The following is a 16,857-nucleotide window of genomic DNA, read 5'->3' as shown; positions in this document are numbered from 1 at the left end:
CAATCAATCAATCAGGTAGTTTGCAGGCTGTTTGACGCGGAAATGGGCAAAGACACGCGATTGGGCAAACGCGTCAGTGGCCAATCAGAGAGCGTCTGCCAGAAATGCGGCTACGGAAAAAAATAACGCATACTTGCATAGATATCTATACTTGGACGCCCGTGGGCGTGCCTGCCGGCGTTATTTTTGTTTCCTAGCCGCATTTCTCGGAGACGCTCTCTGATTGGCCGACGCCTGTTTCGCTGTGGGCCGCGTGAGAGGTCTATTGTTACCGGATGTGACGTCGCTGTCCTCGTGTTTGGTTTGAGTTGGGCACACTCCTACGCAGATCTGCCTCTGCGCCTGCGCCCTGTATCATCATCATCACCGCCTGCTGATAAACACACATGTTTGACAGTCAGTGGGACGTTATCCAACTAATGTGTGTGCGGCTCGTTTGACACTCGGTTTCCTCGTTTTTCTGATTTGCTACGAGAGGTTCTGCTACAACAAGGTAGCGCTGTAACTTATTATCATTCTGTGCCGCGGACATAACTTGTATTTATCTCAGCATGTCTTTTCACATTTAGTTGACTGGACCAACATGCCTGGCGTCAGGCTTCGTTTGAAACACGATATCAAAGATAGCCGCTAAATTGGTCGAGCGGTTGAAGTGATTAAGTTAGCTAGCTAACGCTATAGCTTGTTCGTTGGTCGAATTAGCCGATATTCATACACACTAGTACACGATCGCGTTATATTATCTTGGTCGCAAACCACAGATGATTTTAATAAGCTGGTGACAACACCTGCCGTGATATTGTATGATGGCAACGACGCATTGAGAATACGTAACGTTAGCTGGTATTCTCGAAGACACTCTGATGTCACGAGACCGCCGCCATCTTGGTATGGTGGAAAACAAACTGATTTCTACGATCAAATGTATGCGTTGAGCTCTGTTTTTATTACATATTTTATCACATTCTTGTTCATTTAATAACCTTTTCATATAATTTGTTTTGAAAATATTGAGGCCAACATGGCATTTCACTATTTCGAAAGCCTTTCTGGTGATTCTAAGGCGAAAAAAAGTCATGTAGGCTACTTGTTCCTGTGGGTCGCCCATCTCGCGTGTGTGTTAAAACTGCATGACAAATAAAGACTTATACAGTCTAACAACTAATTAATTATTGAAGAGAATGGACTAACGTTATATGGTGAAGTAGCTAGCAGCTAACATTTCTCTGCTGTTTGCCTCACAGCCAATTAAACTTAATTTACGATATACATATTTGTTCCTTATTCTCACCTGTTATGAAATGGGTAGAGCAGAATTACGTATGATTTGACTTGGGGGCCAGGGTCTGCTTTGATCGACTCTCCCGTCTGTACTGTACTGTACCCATTCTGCAATCTGTTAATAAAGTTTTCAATCAACCAGACTATGTCGTGTATGTCATATGTTATGATGAATTGAAAATGGGGGACCCTGATGTAAACAAGACGAAAGTCTTTTTCTGGTCTGCATCCCCTTAACAATTGTGTGTATTGAGCCGTACTGTTTTGTACCCATTCTGCAATCTGTTAATACAGTTTTCAATCAATCAATCAATCTGAGTCTACATGTGCCCTCTTGATAGCCGCCAGCTATCGGTGATGCCTCAACTGGTATTATATAAAACTTTCGATTTGGATTTTTGATTATGTTATTACTAGTACAAAGCGTAACACAGTGGCTCTTTGGCATTGTGATGCACTGAAGAAAAGTACCCTTGGTTGTGTTTAATTTGCCGCTTTTCCGATCCGTTTCTGCACTAAATGAACCGTACACAATGTACCCGGGTGCATGTTTCCCCCACGCCGCAGTTGCCTAGCAACAACAGACAGGAAGTTGACTTCGACCCTCTACTGTACTCTGAAATGAATGAATGAAAAACTTTATTTAACAGATTGCAGAATGGGTACAAATGTACAATACAGTACGGCTCAATACACACAATTGTTAAGGGGATGCAGACCAGAGAAAGACGTTTGTCTTGTTTACATTAGGGTCCCCCATTTTCAATTCATATCGACATTTATGACATACACAACATACATGACATTTATGGCATAGGGACATACGGGTATTTAGTACTGATACATTTGTGACATAAACGGTATTCAAATATACAGCACTGTTACCCATAGATCCTGACAGTCACAGAGTATATACATAATTTATGATTGGGAGGGGACTGTACATTAGGAGGGGGTGGGTGGGTGGGAGAGAAATATACATACGGTGGGGAGGAGACTGTAGTACATTTGGAAGGGGTGGGTGGGTGGGAGAGAAATATACATACAGCGGGGAGAGAATACATGCGGTGGGGAGGAGAAGGTCTATTAGGAGGTGGTGGGGTGTTTGGGCATTTACGGTGGCCAGTTTCGAATTGCAGCCTCCCGTAGGTGCTCTTTAAGAGCGGGTTTGAATGTGGGTAGGGATTCACATTCCTTTACAGCTTTGGGTAGGGCGTTCCACATTGATGTGGCATAATTGCGAAACGTGTTTAGTCCCTTGTTTGAGCCGAATCTGGGTTTAACATGATTTGTTGAGCTTCCTCTGGTGTAGTGGTTGTGGTATTCACTGCAATTCAAAACTGGCCACCATAAATGCCCAAACCCCCCACCACCCCCTAATAGACAGTCTCCTCCCCACCGCATGTATATTTCTCTCCCACCCACCCCCTCCAAATGTACAGTCTCCACCCCACCGTATGTATATTTCTCTCCCACCCACCCCCTCCTAATGTACAGTCCCCTCCCCATCATACTCTGTCAGGATCTATGGGTAACAGTACTGTATATTTGAATACCGTTTATGTCACAAATGTATCAGTACTAAATACCTGTATGTCCCTATGCCATAAATGTCATGTATGTTGTGTATGTCATAAATGTCTATATGAATTGAAAATGCGGGACCCTGATGTAAACAAGACAAATGTCTTTCTCTGGTCTGCATCCCCTTAACAATTGTGTGTATTGAGCCGTACTGTATTGTACCCATTCTGCAATCTGTTAAATAAAGTTTTCATTCATTCAGACGGTGTCTAAACAACAATTAACAAGTGACTGACCATAATAATAACATTCTAAAAGGACTAGGGATGCCCCGATCGATCGGTATCGGCCGATATTCAGTATAAATATGAGATCGGTGAATTCCGATAATGCTTTATTTTCGCCAATCGTGAAAACCGATTGAAAAACATGATCCAATTCTTAACGGAGATCTCACTTGCTGACTTCTGTAGACACACAGAGCTGCAAACTGCCGCTCCTCCTCCTCCTGCCTCTCCCGCACCCGTGTAAACACAGAGGAGGCTCCTCTGCTATAGTCTAGTGCATGGGACCGTGAGCTAACGTTAGCTACCTAAACTATTCACTTTTAGTTTAATACATGATGCATTGTCTAACGGTATCTAGCCGGCTAGCTACTGATAGCTCCTGATAACAAATGCTCCACAGGGCTCTACGCTAACCTTTTTCCCAAGGAGCACGTGCTCCTAAATGAGAAAATTTAGGAGCACACAAAGAAATTTAGGAGCACCCACAAATATTTAGGAGCACAGTGAAAATATTTTTTTCAAAAATAAATATATTTGTACTGTGCGTGCATGTGCAAACGGGAACGGGACACACATCTGTGCAATGCACATACCACCAAAGTCACTGGCCCACTGTGTGTGTATCTGCGTGTGCAAACGGGAATGGGACACAGACATTTGAACTATTAATTAAGTGATTAATGCCTACTGTGGCAAAGTTGTAGCCAACAACTAGGCCTAATAAGAAAGGCAGTGACATTGAACAAAAAGGAGACACTGGCATTACCACCAGGGCCATCAGTAGAGGGGGGAGCTAGTGTTGCTCTTCTAGAAAAAATAATCCTTTCAGGGTTGCCTATTGAAATACTGTACACCTCCAGTACAGAAACATTGTTTATGAGTTTGCGTGTCAGGTAGACCATTGATTGACAGTCGATTCTGCCAATTACGTCACACCGCTTGCACTCTGGCCGTCCGGCGCTGCAGCTGGACCCTATGGCCGTCCGGCGCTGCAGCTGGACCCTATGGCTAGCTGTTGATAGCGCTAGCCAAGTTAGCTGTACACACATACACAGTGGGCCAGTTACTTTGGTGTAGGGGTGTAACAATGCATCGCAATGCATCGATCCTAAGGGGAAAATGCACAATTTGATTATTTGAATTGTATTAAAATAGGCTAAAATTAAATAGCCTATGCGATGAACGAAACAATCATTACATTTGTCGTTGCTTCACCAAGCAGCCGGTCTAATAATGACATCCTGTTGTCAGCGCAAGCTGGCTGCTGATATATTTACGTGAAGCATGGAGCAGGCAGAGTGGTGTTTTTAGGTCCGGTCTGGAAACCGCTCAGCAGCGCCCCCACCCAACAGCTGAATTGCCAATGGCTGAATTGGAGTACTGCACCCTGCCAAGCCATGCTTCTCGCAAATATATCAGCAGCCAGCTCGCGCTGACAACAGGATGTCATTATTAGACCGGCTGCTTGGTGAAGCAACGACAAATGTAATGATTGTTTCGTTCATCGCATAGGCTATTTAATTTTAGCCTATTTTAATACAATTCAAATAATCTAATTGTGTTTAGAGGGAATTATTTTCACCGGACATTATGACCGGAGAGATTAAATATGTCGGACTTCAACAGATTTTGCCGGTCAAATACCGGTAATTACCGGCTAACGGAAACGCTGCCCCTAATTGCTCCTGATGAGCAGGTTGAATATGAGGAACAAAATTGCAAAGCGCTTTGCATTAAAGCTGTTATATAAATGCACCGTTTACCATTTTATCTTGCACAGCATCATGTCACGTCCCAAGGGCCAGGGCAGACAGTCCGGCGGCCACAGAGGCAGAGGGCTGAAAGACATCTGTCTCATTGAAGAAGTCAAGATAGCTGTGAACATCGCCCTGGAGCACTTTCAGTACAGCGACGAAAAAGGTACGTGGTGGAAGGTGTAGGTAACTCACAACAAAAAGGTACGTGGAAGGTGTAGGTACAGTAACTCACAACAAAAAGGTATGTGGAAGGTGTAGGTAACTCGCAACAAAAAGGTACGTGGAAGGTGTAGGTACAGTAACTCACAACAAAAAGGTACGTGGAAGGTATAGTAACTAGGGCTGTCTTAAATACTTCGAAGCTTCGTTCGATGGCACAAGCTTCGAACATAAAAAAAAAATCGAAATCATTTTTTTTTTTTTTTTTTTTTTTTACTTCGCCTTTGTGCATGGGGCCATTGGGTGGGGCCGGGGGACAAATACACTGGAGGAAAGTAACCCAGCTCAGCACTGCCCAAATTATATCATCACTATTGCCTGTTTGAAGGTTATCATCCTCAAACACATATACACCTACATGCCTTGTAGAATTCCACACATAAGAAAGAAAGATACTGGGATGAATAAACAAAATATGAAATAAAATGTAGAAATGCATGCAATACATAAATAAATGTGTTGTGAAGGGCCAGATTAACACTGAGAATCTATGTTTTATTGTTTTATATAACTTGTATATTATTTATATATATAAGCTATATCCCTTTAAGCCTCCGTTTGAATCATAGCATTATTCGCTTTCCTCATTGGATAATGCCCTTGACGTTCACGGCGCCAAGGACCGCGCCCCTGAGACAGGTTCAAAGGCGAGTCTGGACAAGTTGGGACATGCCTGGTGCCAGCGCATTGATTCCAGACAAGAGCTGAGGCTGGGCACTAGAAAGCCCTCTAAGTATATATATCGTGGAAGGCGCAAACAGTAGCGATTCGGCGTTCGTGTGTGAAGTAACGTGAAGTTCGTCCGGAGTAATGCAACAGCAGTAGCTGCACCTAGCGTATAGCAGAGTCAAGTTCGACCTAACTTAATGTGAAGTAAAGAGTCGTCATTTAGTGTGAATCGTATTACAGCAGTTCGTTCGGTGTGCAGCATTAACAAGCAGTTCGTTCGTTTAGTAACTAGTGTGAACCTTAGCAAGTGTGTGTGGACTTAGTAATTAGTGCCAGCACACGAGGAGGGCCTAGTAGCAGAACTATTGGACATGTGCACATTGGAACCTACCGCGGCGATATTGTAGAACCATTATTGGTTGGATTATAGTGATTGTGGAACGTACTACCGTGGAGAAGAGCATCGTTAATACCCACTGTCGTTTGGATTTAACTACCTTGAAGATCTTACCTCGGGCTAGCTTCGAGGACGAAGCTGGCTGGCTATCATCATTGCTATCGGGCATTGGATTACAGCTATTACCTTGCTACTGAGCACTTGGATTATAAGGACCGGATCCGTATGAGAACCCCTTTTCTTCAAGTGAACAGCCTGAGTATCCGTACCTTCTTCCTTCCCCTGGAGCTTACAACTCTGGGAGGATATCACCTGTCTCCAGCGGTACCCTCGTTTGCCCCCCTATATTGCCATCCCACGCCAGGCGGCGTTTGGTCTAGTATACCCATTTTAGGAATTATTCATTCCCACTGACTTTGCTACTCGCTGACTTTCTCATATTATTCGCCATAAAAGAGCGACCAAGTCATTCCCATTTGTATATTGGATGCATAATAATAAATACTGTAAATGATATCTCCTTGTCACCGTGCCGTCTATTCTGAGTGTCTGCCATATTTAACTGTACTGTCTGGCAAGTAATAATAATAATACGTAGTAGTGGTTTAATCTATCACAATCTTTAATACAGTCAGGGTTTTGTAACCCCTCAGTTACAATTATGAATCTCCATATATGAAATAGAACATTTAGATAAGGTGCTACTGAGATGTTTTGGTGAGTTCTTAGTTTTTTTGTGGAAGTAGCCCTTCTTAAAAATGCATGAACATTCACTGATAATTGGTCTGTAGTGGAGTCTACAAGGTCTACATTGCCGGACCATGTAGAATCCGGACCTTGTAGACTGACATAATTCTGTGCATAGTTTAGTCTACACAGGCCATATTTCAAATAATCAAAATCTTACTTCATTCATCTTAAACATTCTTGATTTGGGGGATTGGTAGTTCCCATGAAATCTGAAGTTGTTCAAACGACAACAGCGATCCACCTTGAATTAAATCACACAGCCGAGTGAAACCTTGTTGGCTGCGTCACAGTCACGAAAGGGGCTACTTAATTAATTAATCCAATCCACTTTATTTATAGAGCACATTTAAAGACAACAAAGTTACAAGTCCCACAACATAAAAAAAAAAATTAAAAATATTTTATTTTCATTTATTTTCTTTTTTTTAAACTTTGAATTAAAATTGAAGCTCGGCCCCCGAAGCTTCGATTGCCAAAAAAAGCTTCGAAGGACAGCCCTAATAGTAACTGTCAACAAAAAGGTACGTGGAAGGTGTAGGTACAGTAACTCACAACAAAAAGGTACGTGGAAGGTGTAGGTAACTCGCAACAAAAAGGTACGTGGAAGGTGTAGGTACAGTAACTTGCAACAAAAAGGTACGTGGAAGGTGTAGGTACAGTAACTCACAACAAAAAGGTACGTGGAAGGTGTATGTACAGTAACTCACAACAAAAAGGTACGTGGAAGGTGTGTAACTCACAACAAAAAGGTATGTGGAAGGTGTAGGTACAGTAACTCGCAACAAAAAGTGTGCTTTGCATACTGACGACGTCACTTGCCTTGCCGTCTTAACTGTACCCATGGTTTCCTAACTACACAGAGATGGAGTTTCCCTCGTCCTTCACCAGCACAGAGAGGGCCTTCGTCCACCGCTTGGCACCGTCGCTGGGCTTCATCTCTAAAAGCAGAGGGTATGTCAAAGTTATCGAAGGGAGAATGTCCCGGCGAGACTGTGCTTTCAGGTCATGGTGGTTGTGGTGGCTGACGTTGCGTGCTGCGGTGGCTCCTATCGGTGCTGTGGTCGTGTCGTTGGTGCCAACGTTCGTTGGATGGGCTATGCTAGCTCTCGTGACTACAGTTCCTTATACGAGCATTAGAAAATGTCCACAATGCTATTCGCAAGAATATAAAATAAATTGAAAAGCCTAATAATAAGCTATACACAGCCTAAACTGCCGTGCTGAAAGCTAGTAAACACAGCATCCCCTGTTTGTTCCCTACCCACAACAGAAATTAATTGATGCACACGTGCATCTCATCTCTATGGCTTAGTCACAAACGTGATTTATACAGAGACATTTGACAATTGCCCATTAATGGTTCATACATACTGTATAAAGACAACGGAAATCTATTTTATTTTTGTTAAACAGCCTACAATATGACATAACCTAGTTCTAGAATTATGATAAGGCTATAATCAGTCTCACTCATCAAAATGTTTTCTAGGTAACTTATGGTATCTCAAACTAATTAGGCCCTCTGCTATGACAAATTTATAATAATACAACCATACTTTTTCTACCCCTTGAATTTTTTTTAACTACAGAAGTCTGCTGCATTCGGCTCACAGAGTGACTCCCTACACTCAGAAGCAACCTAACCTCCCAGCTTTTTTTGAGCAGCATATTAAGTACACAAATAGTCCAAAGATGATAAAAGGATCAACAGGGCAGTAGCAGAGTTCATCTGTATGGACCAAGTTCCAATATATATATATACAGTTGAGAAAGCTGGGTTCAGAAACCTTGTACAGCAACTGTTTTGAGTGCAAAAAAAGTTCTCCAGCATTTTGAATGCCATTACTTTTAATTTAATTTAATTCTTGTCATTGTTCATTGTTGTGTTTTAAAATAAAGAACAATAATGACATCTGAGAGTTTTTCCCTGATTTTGAGGAAAAGTATCGAAATTAATATTGGTATAGTATCGAAACTAAAATGTTGGTTTCGTGACAACCCTATAGGGGAGTAGGACATTTGTTTCACAGTTTTAGCATGATGTTAAACTTTTATAGATGGCTAGGTTAAACACAGGTTTTTCTTTATTTTTATTTTTTAAACTTTATTTTTTAGCGTTTATCGCTTTTTCTGGTCAAGCATGACCGACAGAAACAGGTTGAATGGGATGTAGAGTAGGGGAAGACACTCTGAGAAAATACGGCGGGTCCGGGAATCGAACTCGTGTACCCCAGATCCGTGACGAGCACGGTTGTCCCCGACGCAGAAATAGCGCCGAGGTACGCGGTGAGCTACGGGAGCTCGCCGCAGGTTTTAGTTTTTAAGAGGGGGGGTTTGATTTGATTTGATTGAAGTTTATTTCAAATATGCAACACGACAAACAAACATCAAGTACAGATATAGCCTTAAGCCACTCTAATAATAAATGTATGCATTTTTTTTAAATAATAATCTAAAAGAACCGATAAGGGTATCGATAAAGTACCGAACCATTAAAGGGGAACTATCTTATAAATGGCCTTTTTGAGTGTTTAGCATTGTTTCCTAGCTATGTGAACTTATATTAATATGATCTATGTCTCAAAATTCTCATATTGGCGCATTCTTCCAATTCTCCTCTCACAATATTCACCCTCACTGAACTGAGTCGTTTGAAAATGTGCCTATATGTGATGTCACATAGTCACTGCTGCATGTTAATGTTCAGGCGAACACGACGGTGCACAGTGGTTTAGGTGGCACCTGCAGCTGCGGCTGCAAAACAGCTCGAGATCTTGAGGTAGAAAAATGCTGTTTTTGAGGACTTGATTAGAAATACAAAACAATGAATAAAAAAAAATATATATATTACAGAGGTGTTCCATAGACTCACAGGAATTGTGTAAAAGTGCCCAAATAGTGAAAAAAATAGTAAAATAGTTCCCCTTTAAGTTGTATCGATAAAATCCTAACGATACCCATCCCTACGTATGACTTATATCATGCCAGTTAGGCAGGGGTTCCCAAAGTTTTCAGGCCGCGACCCCCCGAAATAACGGTGTCAGAGAGCCGCAACCCCCAGTATTATAAGGTAAAAAAACTATTATAAATAAAAAATAAATGTATGGTTGAAACATGCAAACGTTCAAACGCACACACACTAATAAGCATTGGAGGCTTTTATTTATTTTTTGATCCACTTTTTCTCCTTATTTTCTATTTTTCTCCCATCCCAATTTTCGTGTTTCCAATTCTCCCCTCCCCTGTCTTGAACGTTGCTCGCATATGCCCCCCACTGGTCGGTTGTAGGGAGGATAGAAGCCTTGCATCACGTGTCCCCTCCGGTACATGAGGAAGCAGCCTGTCACATCTTTTCACCTGCCAGCACGGACTCTCATTGGCGAGGTGTAACGTGTGGGAGGCTCACTACCCCCGCTATTTCCTGTCTCTGCTGTGCAGGCGTCCCCCAACCGACCTGTAGGAGTCGCTGTCCACAACGTCCAGATTACCACCCATCGACTTCCCCGCTGACTGCCAATTGAGCCAGTATGACGGCAGGCCCAAGCCGGAGGCAATGCTGACACCCGGATTCGAGACCGGAGTCTCTTGCATTGGTGACGAGCGCAATCTCCGCTGCGCCACCCAGCCGCCGGCAGCATTGGAGGCTTTTAACCAGGGCTGGACTGGGGAAATCATTCAGCCCAGGAAATATAGTGCGAAATATAGCCCCATTCAGGCCACTTTTTAAGCGGGGGGTCTGGGGGTCCCCCACCAGGAAATGTTTTGTTACAAAGACTTGATTTCCTGCATTTTGGTGCAGGAATTTTTTTATTTGTACCCTTTAAATGCCAGTGTTTGTGATGGCATCACAAATTATTGTTAAAAAACTGGCTAGCATAATATGTATGATTAGCAACAACACTGATTTTAATGGATTTTCAGTTTTTTTGTAATGTCAGATTGAAAAAAATACTCACTCTTACCATAAGGGACTAAATTGTCCTCTTCAAAAACACCATAAAAATGTTACTATGTTGAAATAATTTACCACTTTTTCTTTTATAAATCTTCTATTCAACTTCAGCCCTGATCATAACACCACATATTCATTTTATAATTCTAACCCTTTAAATGCCAGTGTGTGATGGCATATATTTGCAATATATCAAATGCATGGGGGGGATTATTACAGGCTAGGCATATGTCAATTCAAGTTCAAGTTTCTTTAATAGTTATACAGAAGTACAGAATACTTTTATACAAAATGCTTCTTACTGTTACGCTCCAGAGACTGTGCTAGACAAGATAAGTATCAAATAACATAGTACTTATCTTGTCTAGCACAATGATTAGCAACAACACGGATTTTGATGGATTTTTTGTTTTTTGTAAGGGTCCCGCCTCCACCAATCCCATGCGGCTCCCTTTGTGTGTGTGTGAGCAAGAGAGAGAGAGAGAGAGATAGTTTTCCAACTTGTGTGAGTTGCAGTGATCTCCTGGTTGTTCCCCACCTAGGTTATCTAACTATTGCACCGCTGCAACTAGAAACACTGGCCTGACCTGCTTCTAAGTTCAGTGGCCTGACTGCATACATAAAAATAAAATAAAAAAATAAAATCATCTGGCGACCCCCCACGGCGGCTCGTGACCCCCACTTTGGGAACCACTGAGTTAGGGTACCTTACTTACTCATTATAGTATTATATTCAGATGGTAGGCCTAATTGGTGCATTTATATATTATCCAAAGCGTTTTTCAATTTGTACCTCACATTTTACCCATTCAATCAGAATTATTAAGGACTCGAGCCACCCGAACAACTGCCTCTTTGAACTGCTGCCGTCAGGCAAGCGATACCGGAGTCTTATGGCGAGCACAGAAAGACTCAGAAGGAGCTTCTATCCCCAGGCCATCAGGCTGCTAAACGAACAATAATCGCTAAACGAACAATAATCACTATGCAACAACCATCAAATGCACACAGCACACACACCCACACGCACACACTCACTCAAACAAACAACACACTGCAGCACCCACTCTCCACACTTTAGATCACACAAACACACTTACACTTTATATTTATTGATAAAGGATTTGCACTACAACTCGTACACCTACTGTGAATTGTACCTAAACTGCACCTCGTCCATTTATGCCTTGCACTATATAGTATTGTATATTAGTACACTGCACAGTATTGTATATTGTATGGTAACTACGTCTACGAACATTGTACATATGTCTAAACTGAACACTGTGACCTCTTTTTTTTACTTCTAATTTTTACTATGTTTTTATTTCATACTTATCTTGTCATGCACAGTCTCTGGAGCGCAACAGTAAGAAGCATTTTGTACAAAAGTATTCTGTACTTCTGTATGACAACTATTAAAGAAACTTGAAACTTGAAACACACCGACGGCGGAGGCAACCATGCAAGGTGCCAACCTGCTCATTGGGAGCAGTTAGGGGTTAAGTGTCTTGCTCTAGGACACTTTGACACGCTGCCCGGGAGGAGTGGGAATCAAACTGGGAACCTCCGGAATACCTTATTATGTCTTCTACTATTACCCTGCCCATACCTCCCACATGCTGCTATGATGCCTGAATTTCCCCCAAGGGGATTAATAAAGGAATATCATCTTAATCCCATTTTATCCTTCTGTTCAGGAAAGGGTCGAGCCGGTACCTCACAGTCAGGAAGAAGGGGGGTTCTGACACGCCCCAGTCCACCATGACCTTCGACCTCTCTCACAGCTCTGTGCACGAGGTGCAAAGTTTGCTCCAGAGGTTTCCCCTCAGCAACAAGGAGCGCACAGAGCTGCTTCCCCGCACAGAGAGAGGCACGTCAGCCACCCTGGAGGCCGGTGAGTGTACATAACATTCATTAATACAGCAATGTATTGTCCTATTTTGCCGATATTATATCGATGCAGGGAAGTAAAAAAATAAAAAAAATAATGCATAATTAAAATAAAAAAAGATTTGCTTGACAATCCCATTTTTACTGCAATAAAAATGAGGTGAACAGACTAAAAACTTTATCTTATTAGATAAAACAGATGAAGTGTATATATTTTATTGCAGATGTTAACAACGTTTTCCTTTGGGGATTTGCCGTTGGAAAAAAATAAATAAATCGTAATATATCGCAATATCGCGACTCTAGTATTGTGTGTGTATATGAGAGTGGTATGCACCGTCTATCCGCCAATGAACATATAGAAATTTGACGGAAGGTATTACTGTCCGTTGGTTTATTTTTAAACACAGTCATGCCTTTGCAGAAACATCAGTTTTGCGGCAGTTCATCCTCCAAACCTTTCCGTCCATCAAAACGGACATACATCTGGCAGGGAGACGGACACAACATTAACCCTGTCCAACAAGCGGATATTCCTCCATTGAAAACACATGGATATAGCCGCATGCGGCATACCGTTATACAGAACACAACAGAGCATCCATCTCTTGTGCTGAAAGGACAGCGCAGACACGGTCTGTTGGAACAAGATACAAGATACAAGAGTTTTATTTGTCACGGCAATGGCATACAGGTATACAGTGAAATGCGGGGGGTCTCGCCCGTAACGATGTGCATAATACAAGTAATAATATAATATAAGAGTCCAACCAATAGAGCGACAGTTCTATTAAGCCGACGGTTCTACATAATAAATATATATATTTTTTTAAACGCGACAACTTCATAGATGCCCCCGACATGTCGACTAGTGTCATTCACATCCCTAGTATGGTATGATGGGGATGACAAAAGGCAATCCGGAGGTTCCCGGTTCGATTCCCGCTCCTCCCGGGCAGCGTGTCGGAAGTGTCCTTGAGCAAGACACTTAACCCCTAACTGCTCCAGATGAGCAGTTTGGCCCCTTGCATGGTTGCCCCCGCCGTCGGTGTGTGAATGGGTAAATTGTCGAACAAATTGTCAGCTGATTGAATGATGGCGGCAGCACCGACAGCAGCCGGCCACTTCCTAGCTTTTTTGTCGTTTGTATTCTCGTTTTGTTTAAATGTACAAATACACTTTATAAACTTGCATGGTTGCCTCCGCCATCGGTGTGTGAATGGGTAAAATGTGAGGTACAAATTGAAAAGCGCTTTGGATAATATATAAATGCACCATTTACCATCTGAATATAATACTATGCAGTGTTTCCCATTAACTAGACTGGCGGCCCGCCACAGTTTTATAATGAACCGAAAATATTTATTTTAGTATTTTAAAAAAATAAATTAAAATGGTAAATGTTTTAATATAAAAAACACAAATGGCTCAGATATTTTACTTGTCCGAAAGCTAAACTTACTTGTCCGAAATGTACTTGTGAAAATAAAGGTCTATTAAAAAATATATATATATAAAACCGACAAGAGATTTGGACAATTATTATGATTTACCGGTAATAACTTAAACACAGTGTTTGTGTGTGGGGTATATACTGTATCATCAGTCCTCCAGCTCATCTTCACTCCCCATCAGCACTAGGGTTGGGCATCGTTTGGATTTGAACGATTCCAATTCCGGTTCTCCATATCGATTCCTGTTCTGAACGATTCTCGATTCCGATTCTTTGAGGTGCAGGTCACAGCTTATTTCGCAGGACAATTTTTTAGTTTTTTTGAAAAATTTTATTTTCTTTCACAGTTGACTTTGATACAGTTTAATTTGGTTGCTGTACTGTAACTAGGGTTTAACAAAGTAATTATTTTTTATTATAAGAATCAAAATGAAGACATGTTACTTCCGGTTCCAGAACCGGAAGTTAGGAACCGGTTCCTAATTAGAACCGGTTTTCGGTGCCCAACCCTAATCGGCACCAGCTCATCTTCCTCATCTCCCATCTCTCTTGACGACCAGGGGTTAAACCCTGGTCTACGCCTATAGTTGTTATTACGGTATAGTTGTTATTGCCATAAAAAACACCATTCAAATAAATTGTATTTTTATTTGAAATAATTTATTTTAACAATAATAAACGGGTAACAACAAAACAACCAAAACAATAACAATATTGAAACACCTTTCTTATATTATTGTCAGAGTAATACTGTGTGAGAGAGAGGGAGAGACCGAGCATCAAATCTCAGTCAGTTGCCTCAGTATTTGTTTCTGTAGAGAAAGAGAACATAAATTGATTTAGTCAAAAAGCTCCCAGGTGGAAAGATTTCACAATCATTATGACATACAAATAAAAATATATATATTCTTAGTGTTAATGATGTCTTGTAGATTATTATGGATATTTGCAACTCTATTATTTTAACACATTGTCTGCCAGGCATTGTACCCATCCTTGGGCCCAGTCTGCCAGTGCTGTAACCCTATGGAGATGTTTACCTTCTTTGCAGGGCTATAACTTTTTAAATATTATAGCTATATCGACATTACTATGGCCCTTACTATCGGGTATCTATTGTTCCGGATGTGGGAACGTTATATTTTTCCATTCATACATTGTCGTGTTAATACCGTCGAATATAAGTACCGTACTTTTCGGACTATAAGCTGCGGCTTTTTTCCCCATTTTTCGACCCTGCGGCTTATATAATGGTGCGGCTTATGTGAAAATCGAAATATTGCTTTTTTTTACTGCATTGAAATGTTATTTATCTGTTCCCTTATTTGCTAAACTTAATACAACTTGTAAATGAGTTAATGTTATTTGTCCGACAGTATTGTGTCCCAATGGGAGTCATTCTCTGTAGAGGTGGGAACTTAAAGCTCAATATAAGAACGGCCATGCACCACCACTCACAGAATCGAGAAAGAGCAATCAATCTGTCAATCCTTTCCATGTCCGGGTGAGGTTTCCCGTGTTGAGTCAAATTAAGCCGCAGGCTCCACTCCTTACATAATGGTAATTAAACATTAAAACACATGCGGCTTATAGTCCAGTGCGGCTTATATATGTACACATCATTCAATTTAGCTGCTGCGGCTTATAGTCAGGTGCGGCTTATAGTGCGAAAAGTACAGTATGTTTTAAGGTTTTCTGCAGTAATTCCTAAAACGCGAGTTATAGGCCCTGACGCATATGATAGATTATCGATTGGCGTTTCTTTCCTATACACGCTATATAAAAAAATTCAAATGTATATGATCGGTATACATTATGCTTCATCATGCGTGAAGGAACGGGTGGGGGGGCGGGGTCGTTTATAATTCCTTGATCGTCAGTAGCGTCTTTTCTTACTATGGGTTGATACGTTGGATCAGATGGATTGCCATGAAATGAATAAACAATCGGGCTGAAAATAAGGTTATATTCCTCTTACCGTTCGCCGATGAGACTGGAGGAAAAATATTCCAATTATTTGAAGTCGATCTGCTAGATCCATTTCCCGTTTGTATGACGCAATAAACGCCGAAATCATATTGATTATTGCGTTTCGAAAGCGATCCCAATGCACTCGAGTGTGTATCTAGATTAGGGATGCACCAAAATTTCGGCCGTTTTCTATGTAAATGCGTCTTTAACATGCTTTATATCCTTATTTACTATATGCCCGTTGCGGTTAAAGGGGAACTCCACTTTTTTTGGAAATTAGCTTATTTAACATCTTCCCTGGAGTTAGACAAGAAGATGCATACCTTTTTTGTCTCTGTGCGTGCATTTTAGCTTTGGGAATAGACGCTCCGTTAGCATAGCTTAGCTTCATCACTGGAAGTGAGGCAGGACAGTAGCCTTACAGTGCCTTACAGTGTATTGCAAGGTCTGACATTGACCAAACTTGATATGCATGACCTTGGTGGGCTCTAGGTCAACTCCTGAAAAGGGGGTCAATGTCAGACTTTGCAATCAAAAGTTAGGGGGCTAATAACCCTTGCCATAATTTCAGTGCGCCCCCTAACTTTTGATTGCAAGGTCTGACATTGACCCCCTTTTCAGGAGTTGACCTAGAGCCCACCAAGGTCATGCATATCAAGTTTGGTCAATGTCAGACCTTGCAATACACTGTAAGGCACTGTAAG

The 16,857-nt window shown here is 41.5% G+C and overlaps 1 protein-coding gene across 2 annotated transcripts in view; it reads left to right on the top strand.

Moving 5' to 3' along the window:
• The first annotated feature begins 377 nt into the window (after positions 1–377).
• ythdc2 (YTH domain containing 2) overlaps positions 378–16,857 on the top strand; it is a 130,375-nt gene continuing 113,895 nt past the window's right edge. For both annotated transcript variants that reach the window (XM_084336259.1, XM_084336258.1), the window contains exons 1-4: positions 378–493; positions 4,873–5,012; positions 7,745–7,835; positions 12,537–12,733. In XM_084336259.1, coding sequence (XP_084192385.1) covers positions 4,877–5,012; positions 7,745–7,835; positions 12,537–12,733 — 424 coding nt within the window. In that variant the 5' untranslated portion in view covers positions 378–493; positions 4,873–4,876. The remainder of the gene's footprint in view (positions 494–4,872; positions 5,013–7,744; positions 7,836–12,536; positions 12,734–16,857) is intronic.

Source organism: Notolepis coatsorum, assembly GCF_963971535.1.
Source record: "Notolepis coatsorum genome assembly, chromosome: 19".
Classification (NCBI taxonomy): Eukaryota; Metazoa; Chordata; class Actinopteri; order Aulopiformes; family Paralepididae; genus Notolepis; species Notolepis coatsorum.
Note: the sequence above shows the minus strand (reverse complement) of the source record. Positions and strands in the feature narration are given on the sequence as shown.